This window comes from Cheilinus undulatus, linkage group 14 (assembly GCF_018320785.1).
Source record: "Cheilinus undulatus linkage group 14, ASM1832078v1, whole genome shotgun sequence".
NCBI lineage: Eukaryota > Metazoa > Chordata > Actinopteri > Labriformes > Labridae > Cheilinus > Cheilinus undulatus.
The window spans coordinates 46,458,051-46,476,903 of NC_054878.1; the positions used below are offsets into that span (position 1 = coordinate 46,458,051).

At 39.2% G+C, this 18,853-nt stretch overlaps 1 protein-coding gene across 1 annotated transcript in view; it reads right to left on the reverse strand.

Annotated features, from left to right (window-relative positions):
* LOC121521887 (connector enhancer of kinase suppressor of ras 3-like) overlaps window positions 1–18,853 on the reverse strand; it is a 65,563-nt gene that overhangs the window by 23,876 nt on the left and 22,834 nt on the right. Inside the window, exon 2 of the mRNA XM_041806081.1 lies at window positions 5,583–5,746. Within this exon, the coding sequence (XP_041662015.1) occupies window positions 5,583–5,746 (164 nt within the window). The remainder of the gene's footprint in view (window positions 1–5,582; window positions 5,747–18,853) is intronic.

An 18,853-nucleotide genomic window follows, 5' to 3' on the forward strand; every position in this document is an offset into this window, starting at 1 on the left:
GATATGTGCTTTTACACTATAACAACAGCCATAGTCTAAAGCAGTTAATATAGAATATCTTTATGATTTCAATAACCAAACCCAGTTGGAAAACTACTTCATAAAGTCTAAATTGCAGAAATTCATTGAACACGTTTTGATACTAAATCTTTGCAAATGTTCAATACAATAAATCAGTAAAATAATAGTGGTAGTATTATTCAAAAACTCACTGTCTCCAAGTGTTTTAAACACTTTGATTCATTGAGAAGCACAGCATCCACTTTACTAATTAGGTTCTGCACAACACTTTACATTTATTTACTTATTCTTGGCATCGTCTTCATTTGATGTTAAGTGATTTCTGAGTGTGCACATAGCCCTGCAGTCTCATGCCCTTATATGGGCATCGGTATTGCAATTTTTTGCACTTCTGCATTGGCTTCATTTTTCAGGACTAGCCGTTGCTGCTTGATCCTAACCTTTCTTATGCATCGCATTTTATCATATCACTGTGCACTGTACTACATCTTATTATATTTGCCACTGCAGCAAAGATCTCTGGTTTGTACTCAGCAGCAGTGATAGAAAGTGTCTGGCTGTTCCCTGCCCAAACGTTGCTGTTTCATGAGCTAAATTCACTTTAAAAAGTGTAACAGAAACTTTAACAATCTTTCACAAATTGTCTCATCTTCTCTTACAGTAACAACAGATTGATTTATTTTCCACAACAGTCAGAACATCACAGGCTCCAACAGATTAGTGCTCTATTAAAAACGTTATTTAACCACTCTGTTCATGAAAATGACTATTCAGTTCCTGTGATCATAAACCCGTGCTATCTGGACGTTACTGTCAGAGTCTCTGATGAAAAATAGATCATCTGACAGCCAACGGAAGCTGCTGCTGGAACAAACCTGCAACGGCTTTTCCTCTGCATGCCGAACGCTCTGTTTCTATGCGAGCGTGTGGCTGTGTGTGTGTGTTAGGGGAAGGGTGGGGGGTCTTTCTGACAGGTGGGAGGGTCACATCTGTTTCCTGCTCCACACCATAGAGCGGTAAACTCTCCTTTGTGCTGTAGAAAATATCAACAACACGTCATCTGACCTTCAATTCAGTCGTACAGGAAACATGGAGCGCTCTGGCTGCTGCTGATGTTTCTAAGGATCCATTCAGGCCTATTTCAGTCATTTTACTGCATCTCCCTAAAGTCTGAAGTCATGTTCATATTTTTACAGAGGTTCATGTATGTCATCTTCCTGTTGTGTCCTACAGTCATGATGAATTGGTTATATTTAAGTCCTCAGAAACCCAACTTTCAACAGTAGAAGTCTGATGTTTGTGTTCAGTCGTCCTCTCATTTTCAGTGTTTGTCAGCGGGGACAGCAGAGAGTCAGGCTCCATTCAAACAGGCGGCTGGATCCTATTCAGCCCAGTTACACCATTAAAGCTGACAGTAAATCCTCCTTTTCAGCGAGACACACAGTCAGAGCTCATAAACAGCTGACTGAGGGCTCTGTCTGCACCAAAACACTCTAAAACAGGAACTTTGTTGGTAGACAACAATGTTTTACTCTTACCATGGGACCACAGGTCAAACATCTTCAAGCAAACATTTTAAAAATGTGAAGGAATTTTTGTGACATTACACATGTACTTTATTGGGGTAATCTGTCAGCTGACAGCCACTTATTACTTTCAAAGAAGAAGAAGAAGAAGAAGAAGAAGAAGAAGAAGCCCTACTTTTGCCATGCAGTGTTTTCCTTGTGTTTGTCTGATAGGGGTGCTGGCCCGTTACTGGAACAATATTTAACTTTAACAAAACAAAGAATTTTATTTGGAGTGGTTTGTTTGTGAACATACATTTAGGCTACTATGTTGCATTAAAAATCAAAGCCTAACATTGCAGATTTAAGATACTTTAATGTAGGAAAAATAACCTAATCCTGATTTGTTTCTCTTAATATAGCGATTGCCATTAATTTGCCATCATTTTTTTAAGTTTCTCAACAAACAAGCAATAAATACTTCTTTATTCTAACAAAAACAATATTTAGTCGATTAAACTAAGTATGAACAATTCTGAAAAATATCAAAAAGCCATTATTTTGACTGATTGTAAATTTTATCTGGCCTCTTGTACAGAAGGAAATGATGATTTTGTGTTTTTAAAAAGACAAACACTTAAAAAAAACAAGGAAAGCAGGATTATTTTGGTAAATGATTGTAGAAAAAATAGACACTTGAATGTTTGTATGATTTGTAGAGCAGAACATTTTAGGTCAAAGAAATATTGCATCTGCTGTGGTTTCAAAATCACAGTAGGCCTATTGTAGTTTAATCTAAATCAGTGTTACCCAACCAAAGAGCCAAATCATTTAAAAATACATTTGCATGAGCCACAATCTAAGTGGTGAAAAGTGGCAGTTAAAATAAGTTAAAGGTTGCAAAAATGGTCAAAAAGCAGCAAACACTGGGAGAAAAGTGCAAAAATGGGTGGGAAGTGACCAAGCAATGAGTGAAAAGTGGCAGAAACATTGCAAAGAATGAGTGAAAAGTGACTAAAAATGGGCAAAAATCAGAAAAAAAGGCAGGAAAAATGGGCAAAAAGTGGCATTCAATTGCAATAGGCAGCTTAAATGGGCGAGAAGTGCCAAAAAAATGCAAAAACTATGATAAAAGGGTCAAACACTGGGAGAAAAGTGGCAAAAAGGGCAAAAAGTGGCAAAAATGGGTAAAAGGTGGCAAAAAAACGAGTTATAGGTGGTAAAAATGGTCAAAAAGTGGCAAAAACAGAGAGAAAAATGAGTGAAAAGAGACTGAAATGGGCAAAAATCAGAAAAGAAGGTGGGAAAAAAAGGGAAATAGGTAGCATTTCATTGCAAAAGGCAGCTTAAATGGGCTAAAAGTGGCAAAAAAGGGGAAAAGGGGCAAAACATTGCCCAAAAAAAGCAGGAAAAAAAGTGTCAAAAATGGGCTAATAGCAGTAAAAATGGAAGTAAAGTAGCAAATAATTGCAAATAAGGGCAATGGACAACAAATAGAGGCTGACAATTAAGTTTGACAATTAAAGCCTACTGAATAAGAGTGGGAAACTGATTGATGTTACTTGTAATGGATCATTTCTGAGGTCAAATTTTCCTTTTTCGTGTTTTCTGGGGGAATAATGTTTCAGATTAAGACATAAAAGAGCCACAGATAATCACAGAAGAGCCACACGTTGAGTATCACTGATCTAAATTACGTTTAGCTAACTCCTCAGCCCAAATTAAATGTTAAAATTAGGGATGCACAATAATCATCACCACCTCCTCTCAGGACAACCAATCAAAATGGGGGGCGGGGCTAACTCCCCACATGACATTATGAGGGGAAAACTGGTAACGGGTTGTTTCAGCACACATTTTCTTAAAGGCGGAGTCGGGGGGTTCTGATTCTTGGGGGGATTGTGGACAAGCCAGGGGCACATATTTTTGTAAGAAAAGCCTGAAAACTGATTTTTGCATAAAATATTACCTTTAAAATAAAACGAATACATTACATAATGTATAACTGTTCTTTCTATCATATAAATCATAAACTGATATTATAAATGAAATCCAGATGATTTTAAAGGCTTGTTAACAAAACTTCAACAGGACTACTTTCTCTTTATCTGGTCGTCTTTTCTGCTCTCTGTCTCTGCCATGATGTCTGTACTGAGAATGAAGAGGAACAATTGTTTAAGGGCATTCTGAGAATTTTACCTTCCTCTACCATGTTATGAAGGTAAAAAACAGATGATGGTGGTAAAGAGGGGATGACTGAGATGTTGATCTACATAAAGAAAGAAAGTAAAAGTGTCATTTCAGGGCATTCAGCCCTGGCTTTTAAGAATTCAAACAATTTGCTGCTATTTGAGTCCACATGTGAGTGCTTCAAATATTTCTTAGGCGTGGAACAGAACACAGATGTTTGGGTTTGGCTCAGGACTCAGAGTGACTACTGTTCCCTTCTACCCTAAAAGCTCTGTCAGTTTGTCGTCTGTTGACTCTGAGCTAAAGCAGGCAAGCCCTGCCCTTACAACTCAAACCATCAACAGCCAATAAAAAGCAGGAAATCCTATTTAACACTTATCAAAGAGCAGCTGATTGGATAAAAGCTGTGGGCCGACACTGCCCAGACCAAGTCATGTAACAGTATTTATCAGTAAACAGAGACATCAAACATATTAAGTCATTAGAGGAGGCATTTCACTGAGAGACTGTCAGGCAAGCACACAATCCTCTTCATGACATCTAACCGTCTCTGAGCAACCAGAGGACGGTTCATCACTGTGGATCTGTGACCATCAAAATTTCAGATTCAATCACATGTTCTAACAAATTCTGTGACACTCAGTATAAGATCATTCATAGGCTCCATGTGACTCCAGCCACTAGATGTAAATAGGACCCTTTGTGCTCACCATTGTGTCAAATGTGTAGAAATATTTGTGGCTCGTCACGACTCAGCTGCTCGCCTCTGTGCTTCAAAACACGGGAAGTCTGCGCTGTGAGGAGCAGGCGAAAACGGGACTAATATCTGCCTAAATGGGAAATATTTGGACTTGATGGAGATCCAAACTGTTTCCTAGTCTGTGGATATTGATATTTTGCCACAAATCAAGTTTCCTGATGTTTATCTGGACCTGATTTTAAGAACACAAAGCAGAGCCCAAAGGCTCACATCAGCCTGATCCATCCGCGATGGATGAGTAACTAAATTAATGCTGAAGTTTGTGAATACGAAGCCTTAAAACAGTTCATTCTCATCTGTAACTAGTTATTAATCTATGTCTTACGTTAGGTAACCTGTGAAAACATCACTCTGTGGTTGTTGGACGTGTTTGTAAAACTTCAGGCTGCAGACTGTTTTACAACGAGATCAGCGCACCCCGGATTTCTGACTTAATCTAGTTTGATTCTAACACCAGCTGAACTTTTACTTTATTTTTAATGCGGCAAATTCTCACAGTACAGCTCTAAACTTTCATATTTTGTCGTATAAACTGTTCTAGACCAGATATATTCACATATTAATGTACCGTTACGAGTCAAACCGTCTCTGTACACGTATTCCATCAGCTGAGGATCTGTAGTGACAGCAGTTAACATCATTAAGATGTAGTTATTTTTTAAAAAAGCACTTTCAGTTGAAATAAAGCTGTTCACTGCTTATTCCCTACTGATTTCTGTCACTCATCTTTTCTATAACTCTGCAGCTGGACCAGCAGACTTGCGCTGACTGTGACTTCACATTCATCACCTTTACACCCCACCCACCAAGTGAGAGCACGGGTGTCTGTGGAAACAGCACCTATTTTGGGGTTTACCGTACCAAACCATACCAAACCGAACTGAATCAAACGGACCCCCTGAAGCAAACACAGCTTTAGTTCCCTCTTGTGTGTTGCTACAACCGGCTTAAATACTATGCATTTAAGCCAGTGATGGCAGCACTGCTCAAATACATGTTGTTGCAGAAATAATACTGGTGGCGGTTTACTGCTCACAACTACTCTGAGAATATCAATATTCCTCCCAAGTAAGATTTAGTGAAGTTTGCAGTGGCAGATAACTGACCAAAGCACAGAGCAGATCCACGGCCTCCTGCATCAGCTCCTGGTGTCCGACCCGAGACACGCCCAGAGACAGCAGCTCCTGGTGGGACATCTTCAGCAGCTTTTCCCCATTTATCTGCTGCCGCTGGAAGGACGGGATGTACTGCTGCAGGCTGTCATCCAGACCTGAGGGACAGACAGATGAAATGCTGTCAGTTTCACACCATCTTTATGTGCTATCGTTAGGTTTACTGGCATTGTTGATGCATTAAACACAGTGAAAAACAGTCAAAGTATAAAGGTAAATGTGCAAATGTGAGGGCAGTCAAGTTAAGAGGATGGAGAAGACACGTGCTGTCCGTGTAAAGCAGAGTAAACGATACCTACGGAGAGTAGACTTTCAGTTTCAGTGAGAGTCCGCTCTGTTATGATCCATTCAAGTCTGACAGCAAACAGATCTGCTGAGTCAACAGAAACTTATTTACTCTTCCTACTGATCCTTGCCATGGCTGCTAACAGCTAACAGCTAACAGCATCCTACCACATCACAACCTCATCTCACCTGAGGATCACTCTTTCAGACCCACACAGAAGGCCTCATGTTTACTCCTCAGACTCCTGCATCCATCATCACCAGATGTAATATCTCTCTCTGTTATGCAAGGTTTCTGTTAACTCTGCCAGCTAGTTTAGATCCAGTCTTCGTCTCTAGAGGAAAATTAATATTACTCATACACACACTTTAGTCAGTTTTCAAGTTTTAGTCCAGTTAAAAATAAAAACCCCGATGAAGCAGACAGTGCATCATAGGTTACATCATCTGCTCTCTTATAAAGTCCTTCTGCAGGTCTAGCTGATAAAATCTTGCTCAGAGTCTTTGTGACCTCATGTGACCTTGTGGGAGACGCCGCCAGCTCCAGCGGCGCCACTCTGTGTCCGACCCTGAACCCTGACCTCTGACCTCTTTGTGAAAGTCAACAGCGGGAGGCGAGATAAAAAGAGTTCTCATTAGCGGATCAATGAGGGGCATCAACAGGCAGAGAGCATGTGATTCTACTTACACGCATCAGAATCACGGCTCAATGGGATGGGCTGACACTCTAAAGGCTACATATGAACGTTATCTATCTCTGTAGTACAATAATCATTACAACAACCCCAGTTCCAAAAAAGGTGGGTCACTGTATAAAATGTAGATAAAGACAGGAGTCAATAGTTATCAAGTCTCATAAATCTATATTTTATTCACAATGGAACGTAAACAACATATCAGATGTTGAATCTGGGACATTTTACCAGTAGCTCATTTTGAATTTGATGGCAGCAACACATATCAAAAAAGTAGGGCCGGTACAACAAAAGGCTGGAAAAGTAAGTGGTACTGAAGAAAAACAGCTGGAGGAGCATTTTACAGCTAATGAGGTTAATAGTCAACAGGTCAGAAACATGACTGGGTATAAAAGGAGCATTTTAGAGAGGCAGAGTCTCAGAAGAAAAGATGGGCAGAGTCTCACCAATCTGTGAAAAACTGAGTCTAAAAATTGTAGAACAATTTCAGAACTAGAAAAGCACTCAGATAGCACAGACCTCCACCATCAGCTCTATCTTCCAATAGTGAAGAATACTTTAAAAACATTCCTGGATCCAGACGGTGATCCGGATCACTCCCAAAATCTAATTCGCCGATTACTCCCTCCCCGGTTGAGTGGAGACACGGTGAGGCAGAGCATTGGCTTCGCTACGTGTGGACTGTCATGGCGGAAGCACCCATGGTCTCCCCCGACGACTGGAAGTCATGTCAGAGGGTGAATATTCCTCTATTCCTCCCAGCATTGAGTATTCTCACTACAATTAGCTGTCTTTCTCTCTGTTACGCTCCGACTCATCTCCTCGACCGGGCGTGAGTCTTTCAAACTCTATAAACTCCAAAACTTTGAATAGAAACACACCCAAAAATGCCACTGGGATTGAAGTTACTCATGTCCGCCATCTCCTGGTGTAAAGTGGTAACAGCGCAGACCTCCGCCATTAGCCCTATCTCCCAATAGTAAAGAATCAGAATCCTTTAAAAAATCCTGGATCCAGATGGTGATCTGGATCACTCCCAAAATCCAATCAGTTCTTTCTTATGCCATTTCAGACATTTTCTGAAAATTTCAGGAAAATCCGTCCATGACTTTTGAGTTATGTTGCAAACAAACTGACAAACTAAGAAACCCACCCAATCACATAACCTCCTTGGCGGAGGTAAAAATGTTCCTCAGCATAAAATAGTGAAGACTGACTCTCCCTCCATCTACAGTCCATAATATCATCAACAGATTCAGAGAATCTGGAAAAACATGAGCAAGGGACAAGGCTAAAGGGGCCCTCAGGGGCCACTGCATTAAAAACAAGCATGACTCTGTACTGAAATCACTGCATGGGCTCAGGAACATTCCAGGAATCATCATCTGTCAACACAGTTAGCCGTGCCATCCACCAATGACACTTAAAGCTGGATCATGGAGAGAAGAAGCCATATGTGAACAGGATCCAGAAACACCGCCATCTTCTCTGGACCAAAGCTCATTTAACATGGACTGAGGAAACATGGAAAACTGTTCTGTGGTCAGAGGAAAGCACAGACGCCATGTCCTGTGGACTAAAGAGGAGAGGGAGCATCCAACTTGTCCTCCTGTCTCAGTTCTAAAGCCTGCATCTCTGATGGTATGGGGTTGCATTAGTGCCTATGGTGTGGGCAGCTCTTACATATGGAAAAGAACTATCAATGCTGAAAAGTAGAGAGAGCTTTTAGAGCAACATATGCTGCCAATCTATCAGACAAGAATGGGACAACATTCCTCTCCAAAACTCCAGCAAATGGTCTCCCTCTTCCAGACGTTTACAGACTGTTGTTAAAAGAAGAGGGAATGCAATACAATGGTCAACATGGCCCTGTCCCTACTTTTTTGAGATGTGTTGCTGCCATCAGATTCAGAATGAGCTAATATTTTTCTTTAAATAGTAAAATGTCTCAGTTTAACATCTGATATGTTGTTTATATTCTATTATGAATAAAATATGTTTTGGGTTTTTTTGAGATTTGACAATCATTTGTTTCTGTTGTTATTTACACATTACACAGCGACCTAACTTTTTTGGATTTGTGGCTGTAAATGTTGGTATGATAAATTATACTGAAGCTTTATAAATCTGTTTATTTTGTTAAATTATAAGTAATTATAATGGTTTTATAATGAGTGTTGTATTATTTTTATTTAAACCCTTCGATAAGTTGAGAATAAAATGAATGTAGCTTTCTTAGTAAGCAGATTTAGCTATCCCGTTCAAGAATATATTAAAATTCCACTTTTTGGGTTAAATTATGGAGGAAAAAACATTGTCCTGATACTCTTATTTTTTAGATACACCTGTATATGATATAAATTTAACAAATGCTGCACAAATATTACATTTAGACAATAAAGCAGCGTTCAGTCATGGCAACATTTGCTGCTTTGCTCCCCCTGAGCTCCCTTTTATAAACTACGTTAGTTTGACTAATCCCTTGCACACTTCTGGTGCACCAAATGGTAGGATATGTGAAGCGGCGGTCCGGACATTTGTGAACAGCAGAATGCCTGAGCTGGTGAGAACAGAGAAGAAAACAACTGCCCCTGCATGTGGTCATGAAAGATCTCTGAAGACCTCTGACTCCTGTTTGAGATCAGACGGACCTGCAGGACAACAGATGGTCGCCGCTCAGCGACAGCAGGAGGAGCATTCCTCTTTAACTCACCGCTGACGTGACGCCTCCGTGTTTCATTAGCTAACAATAATACACCAGGAGAGCTATCACAACACAGAGAGGGATCCTTTGTTTGAAAGCATGACAACGGTGAATCAGCAACCAAATCAAACAATGAGAGAGCTCACTGATTGGTTAGCATACCTCTGACAAATGTAAACATAGATTCAAAGTAGATATGTTGAATGGGTTGTATTGAGAACAGAATTTCAAACTTTCAGCACACGATATTGGGTAATTGACCTTTCTAATGACCAAAAGTTTGAGCTATACTCCTGCATGCCAACTTTCACAAAGCATGGGCAGTGTTTCTATAAATTCCAGAATGTTTCCTACCATCAACCTATGGCTGCAAGAGCTGGGCATCAAACCCCTGACCAACCTTACCTCTTCTCCAATGTGTATGTACTCTTAATACAACGTTAAAAAAACTAAACCCCCATGGCATTTTCTAACAGCTGAAAGCCTCAGCATATGGGTATTAAGAGGGGGTTGCTTAGGAACTCCATTAGGGCTGAACGATTTTGGAAAATAATCAAATTGTGATTTTTTTATTTTTACAATTATTATTCCCTAACTTTCTTGTATTCCTAAACTAGGGCTGAAAAATTCCTTAAAAATATTGAATTCTGCTGATTTTGACTCATATTGCAAATTAGATATGAATTGTGAAGGGTTTTTGTCATTTTCATATTTAATAAGACAAAAGTACAAAAATAAAGAGGGTAGGTTAAAAAATGGAACTTGAATGATTGCATGATATGTCATGCATAACATCACTGCTGTAAAAAAAAAAAAAAAAAATGTTTTAAACTGCTATTTTGACAGAAATTTCAGGTAAAAAAAATATTGCATCAGGCCATATTGCAATTTAATCTAATTTTGGATTAGTTGCCCAGCCCTAATCTCCACTAGGGCTGAATGATGGGGAAAAATAATCTAACTGCGATTTAATATACGATTATTTCTTAAGTTCTTTATTTTATGTTTTTTTTACTAACAAATACAAGCAATAAACCATTCAATATTATAACCAACACAATATCAGATAAAACTGGAGCTGAACAATTTTGAAAAATACCTAATTGTGATGATTTTGACTTGTATTGCAAATAGGATAGGAATTGATGTAGTGAAGGGAGTTTTAATTTTCGGTGTCATTCTCATATCTAATAAGAAAAACATACAAAAAAGTAGGATTTTGTAGACAGTTTTAAAAAAAAGCTTGTGGATGATTGCATGATATATCATGCATAACATCTCTGCTGTAAAAAAGTTTTAAACTGCTATTTTGACACAAATTTCAGGTCAGCGAAAAATTGCAGCAGGTCATATGTATCATATTTAATCTAATATTGGATGAATTGCCCAGCCCTTATCTCCACACAGCAGAGACTAGGCTTTGACACTGAAGGATTGTGGGTAGTGTAGCTGAAAAGTGTACTCTGTTTTTCTTAAAACTAAGTTACTGTCATATACACTTGCCTCCTCTTCTGAATCATATGGCATTCTAATCTCATGGAGCTCTGCCTTCAGCAGTTCTGACATGACGCTGTGGCAGTTTGCCAGCTGTGTCACTCATTTTTCAGTTGATGTCATTTCATATCAGTTTTATCAGTCCTGAACATCTACATTCTCCTTTACCAGTTTGTTTTGGTTTCTGCTCTGCTGAGCTGCTGAAAACAAATTTGTAATAAATTCAGAAACATGTTCAGCTCCAGCACGTTCCTGCATCCACACCCGGCTGAAAGCTTCCATAATCCCAAACTTCCTCCATGAATGGCGAAGCTTCCTGCCCCAATGAGATTTGATGGTGAAATATAAAAATATTTCAGACTAAATTCCTCCCTGATCTGAGCTGGACTGTGGTGTGTGAGCGTTGGCGTTCAGCAGGAATGTGTTGGCGACAGCCTGGATCACATTACTGACACCCGAGGAGGTCGATAATCTCCACGCTGCACCACTGGGTCGGTTAGATGTCACGCGACAGCCAAATCACCTGCTAATGAAAGCATGAACACTGGGGCCGGGCCTCCCTGCAGAGAACAGAGGCTTCAATGAGCACATGTGAGCTTCTGTTCAGCCTGAACATGAGATTATTCCTTCAACACGAGCAGAAATGATCCACCCAAAAGGAAAAGTATGGATAGTTATGGCTTCAGTGGGTTTTATCGCTTCACCTTCATTTAAAACAAAAACACAGCCACACAGATCTGTTGCCAGAGTATTTTAAAGTACGGTTCCAGGACTACTAACAGCTCAAAACACATAATAGTCACCATGGAATTAGAGTCTTGATCCCAGGATGATTGAAACGCCTCCTGAGTCGGCACAGCGCCATCATCCAGATCTGGATCCAGAGTTCTCGTGAGAAATAAAATGTTGTTAATTTATGTGACAGTTGAGACATTTTCATCATTCCACGTTCAGTTGGGTTTGGCACTCGGCCCAAAATCTGGTAGGGTGGCTTCAAACGGCTGGCAGGCGGAGCAGAAATGCTGCTGAGAGGTTTGTGACTCTGGCTGCAGAGATGCTTCTCAAGCAGCACAATTAATGAGACGCAGAAGGGCATGCTGCTGTTTGCATCAACATTGCAAATATACACACCAAGTTACACAACGCTGAGATGGTTTCAATTAACTCTAATAAACTGAATACATGTTCTCTCTGCTCGTTACATCAGCTTTAGGTCAGTTCATTATATCTCTGAATGTTTTTAAGCTTTAGAAGCATTCTGACAAAAGGGACACAACCAACTACTATTTTATCCCTCAACTAATCTTCTTATTTATGTCTGTTTTATCAACACTGTGTCGGTATCTGAAATGTCTCTCTTTTTAAATTAATTTTACAAACCCCAACTAAAAATAAAAGCATCCTAACATTTATTTATCAGGACATTGTTGAGTTAATCCATCAGATTTTAAATATTCAGCATTCACCAGCTGTGATGGACTAATCATTACATTTTGGATTCCATTTGTAGTTTTAAAATGTTGATCCTAAATCTTCCAGTAAACCAAGATCAGATCTGCCTGAATGGACAGTTTTCTGTTGAAGTTTGTGGATTCATGGACATTTTTTTTATCTTTCAATCCTAAATGAGTAGTGACTTCACGGTGCATTGCAAAGATCAGGTTCAGACTCAGGCAGATGATGAAATATTTACAGCAGGTGAGAGGAAGCTGGGCACAGATCCTGACTCTGGAAGTGGATCAGATACTCCACTTTTTAAAAAAGAGGACTGCTTTATTAAAACTATAAATAAAGTTTAACTTGGACAGATGGTCCCTTTAAACTTTACTTAAGGCTGATGCTTCTCTTAACTTATAAAGAGAATAGGGTTGTCTGGACAGCAGAATTGTAAACTTTAAATGAAAAGAGTAAAAACATGTTGATTTTGATGCCTGTTTGGATACAATGGCATTAAAAACAAAGTCCCAGGCAAGGAAACCTTAATCCTTTGTTTTCAATTACCAACAGTCGTGGGCACATTCCTAATCACTCTCTAAACTGCACAAATACTTTTGGAGGGTTTCATCATGTCTGTGCACATCTATGTGAGGGTTGGTGTGTAATTTCTGATTGATCCTCTCTTCTCCTAAGCTCCTGTATAGATTATAATGTTTTTTAAGCTCTGGCACTTTTCCATGCTATCTATTGTGTTTTGCATTAGTGATTCAAGGGGTGAACCAAACATCTTCCTGGCTGATTACTGAGGCCATTATCTTGCATTTAGCCGATTATCAGGCATTTCAATTTAACGATCAATAAAATTAAGTGATCAAAAAGTGCACTACCCTGGCTCCACTGCAGGGTGTCTCTTTCCCTCTGTCTTCATTTTCACTCTCCTGCATACAGTACAATCTGATGGCTAGATGTCACTTGAGTGCCAGCCAATCAACTCTTAAGCCTGGGTGCCACTGACCCAGTCAGTGTGTGACATCACTTCCTGTTTTCTTCTGCTACTGTATTGCTCTGAGCCATTTCTAACCACTAAAGCTAGGGCTTAACGGATCATTTTCCTTCATTTTTTTGATCATGCAGTTTTTCTTTTTCTACAGTGAGAACATTTTTGGCATCATGATAAATGCACATCAGTCCCAGATATCTGTTACTGATCTATGAACTACTAATAATTGGTATCCATATCTGCCCAGAAAACCCACTATCAGTCAACCTCTATGTGATTTAGTACTCTAGTAAACCTCAATGATTTTAATGTGCAGCATAAATAAGGAAAAGATTTATTATTCTTAAAATAACAGAGACTGTATTATATAAAAGCTAGGGATGCACAATATTATCGGCAAGATATCAGGTTGGCAGATATTAGCAAAAAAAGCCAAATATTGGTATCGGCAATATCAACATTTTTGCCAATATTTACAGCCGATATTTTGGCCTTGCATATCAGAATATTTCAATTGTAAAATTTGGCTATATATACTAATACATTAGTGGAGTTTTAGGCTGAACCAACAGACCTATGTGGGTTGAGATTGTTTTCCTTATTCATTCTCATGCTTTAAACTTTCAAGTGTGTTTTTAGAAAAAAAAAAGTTTGTTTCTTTTTTCATCTTCAAACCTAAAATTGTGTTCAAAGGACTGAATTTTTAGTTATGTAAAACATATTCAGATATCGGTATCAGCTAAAATGAATCTATAAATATCTGCATATCAGATATTAGCAAAAATCTAATATCGTGCATCCCTAATAAAAGCACATGGACCCAACACAGTCTCAAATAAAAAACCAGGACCCAACACGGTCTCTTAAATGACAAACCAGGACAGTTTTCCAGTTTCACCCTTATGTTAAAAAAAAAAAAAAATCATATGACTGAAAAAAGCGGGCTGAAAAAACTAATTGTACTCCATTTTCCTGTGATAGTGTGTACGTTTTGGCAGCCTTTTAGAGATCTTGAGGAATTACTTTGTTATGAGGGAAAAGCAGCTTTCCAGGTCTACAGCTGCAGCAAATGCCACAACAGGATTCCTTTACACTGTTTTGGTGTTTCCTTTGTTTGAATAAAGGAAAATATCAAGCACAGGAATATATTCAGGAAAAGGCCTTGTTGAGAAGAAGAAGCCAACCTTCATATCCACTGGTGTATGGTGCCTGCAAAAGTGACTATCTTTATATTTATGCTCCTCATCTTTAGAAACCCATGCAGCAGAAGATAAGCAGTTACATTTCTTCTGCTTATCTAGTTCACAAAAAAATAATTCCTATGTATTTGCACACTGACATTCAACTTCTGCTACTCTTCTTCAGGTAGTAGGGATGATTAATAAATCACGATGAGGGGAGAAAGCTGATGGAAAGGATTCCTTCAAGTGGTTTGCCTTGCTAGATATCCCAGTAAACTATATAGCACTGATCATCATCTGGTGGCCCAGGGGCCAAATCAGGCCCACCAAAGCTTCCTGTCTGGCCCCCAGAAGATTAGGACATTCAGAAAAGCAGGAAAAGAAAATGTTGTGGTTTTAAGGGTATCTCTTGGCTTTAAATGTCTACAGCTGTTAATTCCCCAACAAAAACAATTAATATTCAAACAGTTTTAGAATGACTTCACATTTGATCTATTTTTACAGAAATTCACTTGTAAATATTAAAAAAATGGGTTAAAACTGGCAAAAATGGCCAGATAAAGTGGTGAAAAGGGCAATAAGCATCCAAATGGGTTGTGGAGTGGCACAAAGGGACAAAAACTTGTAGGAAAAGTGGTGAGAAGAGGTTAAAATGTGGCAAACCATCAGTATAAAAGGAAAGGGGTTTAAAAGGTAGATAGAAAATGGGTTAGAAGTGGCATAAATGGTGAATAAAGTAATGAAAAGTGGCAAAAATAGACAAAAAGGGGCAAAAATGGAAAAAGGAGGGACAAGACAGGCAAGAAAAGTGGTTTAAAGGAGTTAAAGAATGGCAAAAAATCAGGTCAAAGCGGCAAAAAAGGGCAAATAGTATAAAAAATGGGTTAAAACTGGCAAAAATGGCCAGATAAAGTGGTGAAAAGAAGTTAAAAAGTGGCAAGAATGGGCAGTAAGTGTCCAAATGGGTTGTGGAGTGGCACAAAGGCACAAAGGGACAAAAACTTGCAGGAAAAGTGGTGAAAAAAGGTTAAAATGTGGCAGACCATTAGTATAAGAGGAAAAGGGGTCAAAAGGTGTATAGAAAATGGATTTAAAGTGGCAAAAATGCTGAAAAAGTTATGAAAAGTAGCAAAAATAGACAAAAAGGGGCAAAAATGGAAAAAGGAGGGATAAGACAGGTAAGAAAAGTGGTTTAAAGGAGTTAAAGAACTAGACATAGACCGATATGGCTTTTCAGGGCCCATACCGATTATTAGTTGTCAAGGAGGCTGATAACCAATATTTGGAGCCGATATTCATTTGCAGTAAAAGTGAAAATATTGGCGTCAAAATTTTAAATAATACAAACTCCAACACCTAACTTGGTCAAAACTAGGCTGCTACATTACTATCAATTAATGTTACTATAGCTGAAAAAATAGTACACTAGCAATAGAAGTGACTTCATTCCTAAACACCATGCAGTTCATGTAGGCTTTATGATGCAGTTACATTATGTCTTAAGTCTTGAACAGCAATATCCTGCTCCTCTCTACAAGAAACTATCAAAGACAGCTTCAGGACACACTTCATCTAACAATATGTCATTTTCTGCTGCTTGGGATCTCTCAATCAACACAGAAAAAGGTAAAGTAAAATAGCTTGGTAGTTAAACAGCCATTATTGCCCTCTCACACAAACACACTTCTTACTATAAAAACTGATTATTTCCCTATCAATATTATCAACAACCTTGTTTCAAGTGATTCAACATTAAAAACACTAAATAGCCTACAGCATCTTCACTTTAATAATCAGTGTTTATCATAGGAACAGACAGGGGGCAGTAATGCACCAGAGGGATTGATGCCAACCGCCGTAAAACCGAAGAAGAAGAAGAAGGACCAGACAGCTACCACTAATGTAATGGGCCTCACAGTAACGTTAGCACTACCATAACAGACATTCTCCCCATCGCTACAGTCTGCTGAGCGTCTAGAGCCAGAGGAGGAGAAAGCGGACCGGTGGGCTAGCCGGTGGGCTCACGTCATGCTAATCAGCCTTCACCTGAATGTGCTTTCCTGCAATAAATCTGGACTGAATTGGGTTCACTAGGTTTTTACTCTCTCTCTCTCACACACACACACATACAGTTGAAACCAGAAGTTTACATACACTACATAAAAAGGCAAATAAACTTTTTTTTCTCACCGTCTAACATTAAATCAGATTAAACTTTTCCTGTTTTTGGTCAGTTAGGATTACCAAAATTATTTCTATTTGCTAAATGCCAGAATAATGAGAAAAGGATTTTTTAGACAATTTTTATTACTTTCTTCAAAGTCAGAAGTTTACATACACTAAGATTACTATGCCTTTAAACAATTTGGGAAAGCCCAGATGATGATGTCATGTCTTTGGAAACCTCTGATAGGTTTATTGACAACATTTGAGTTTATTAGAGGCACACCTGTGGATGTATTTTAAGGCACACCTGAAACACACTGCTTCTTTGTGTAACATCATGGGAAAATCAAAAGAAATCAGCCAAGATATCAGGAAGAGAATTGTGGAATTGCACAAGTCTGGTTCATCCTTGGGTGCAATTTCCAGATGCCTGAAGGTGCCACGTTCATCTGTTCAAACAATTATACGCAAGTATAAACAACATGGGAATGTCTAGCCATCATACCGCTCAGGAAGGAGACGGGTTCTGTGTCCCAGAGATGAACGTGCTTTGGTCCGAAAAGTGCATCTCAACCCAAGAACAAAAGCAAAAGACCCTGTGAAGATGCTGGCTGAAGCTGGTAAGAGTGTGTCATTATCAACAGTCAAACGAGTCCTGTACCAACATGGGCTGAAAGGCCACTCTCCCAGGAAGAAGCCATTACTCCAAAAGAAACATAAAAAAGCCAGATTACAGTTTGCAAATGCACACAGGAACAAAGACCTTAATTTTTGGAGACATGTTCTGTGGTCTGACGAAACTAAAATTGAACTTTTTGGCCATAATGACCATCGTTACATTTAGAGAAAAAAGGGGGAAGCTCGCAAGCCTGAGAACACCATCCCAACTGTGAAACATGGGGGTGGCAGCATCATGTTGTGGGGTTGTTTTGCTGCAGGAGGGACTGGTGCACTTCACAAAATAGATGGCATCATGAGGAAAGAACATTATGTGGAAATACTGAAGCAACATCTCAAGACATCAGCCAGGAAGTTAAAGCTTGGGCGCAAATGGGTTTTCCAAATGGACAATGACCCTAAGCTTACTGCCAAACTGGTTACAAAGTGGCTTAAGGATAACAAAGTCAATGTTTTGGAGTGGCCATCACAATGCCCTGATCTCAATCCCATTGAAAATTTATGGGCAGAGCTGAAAAGGCATGTGCGAGCAAGGCGGCCTACAACTTGGCTCAGTTACACCAGTTCTGCCAGGAGGAATGGGCCAAAATTCCTGCAAACTATTGTGAGAAGCTTGTGAAAGCATATCCAAAATGTTTGACCCAAGTCATACAGTTTAAAGGTAATGATACCAAATACTAATGAAACGTATGTAAACTTCTGACTCTCAAGAAAATAATAAAAAAATGTCTAAAAAATTATCTCTCTCATTATTCTGGCATTTAGCAAATAGAAATAATTTTGGTAATCCTAATTGACCAAAAGCAGGAAAAGTTTAATCTGATTTAATGTTAGACGGTGGGAAAAAAAGTTTATGTGCCTTTTTATATAGTGTATGTAAACATCTGGTTTCAACTGTATCTGTACTATCAAGGACTTTTTCCATATCGATATTATCAGCAACCTTGTTTCCAGTGATGAACAGACTCATCTGGAGGGACTGCGAGCAAGCAGAGCTGCCGCTTATGTTTATATAACGTTATTGGGCTCACAGTAACGTTACTAGTAGTAGTGAGTGTAGAGGACTGGGGTGTTTATTACAGTTTCAGGAGAGTCTGCTGCCTTAACTTACTTCGAAACATATAACTGCTCTCCGGAGCATCTCCTCGCGTCAAAACTTATCCTCACCTAATCTCCGCCGTGTGCATGCACACAGCTTTCACTGCTGATTGGCTGTTACCCGTGCCCTGGCTCTGCGTGTAACCAATCAGATGGTGCTGTGGGTGGGACAATACCATAACATAGACTGTGCTGGAGAGAGAGTAGTGACTCCAGACAGAGAGGCGCAGCTGCATCAGAGCCAAAATAACAGTTTTAAATTGATCTCTTAACTCTTATCAGATTAAAAAAAAAGGCCGATGCTGATATGCGTCAAAATGCTGAATATTGGCGCTGATAATTGGCCCGCCGATAATCGGTCTATCCCTATAAAGAATGGGGGAAAAAATTGGGTTAAAGAGGTAAAAAAAAGGGCAAAAAGTATAAAAAATGGTTAAAAGTGGCAAAATGGTGCAAAAATAGCCACT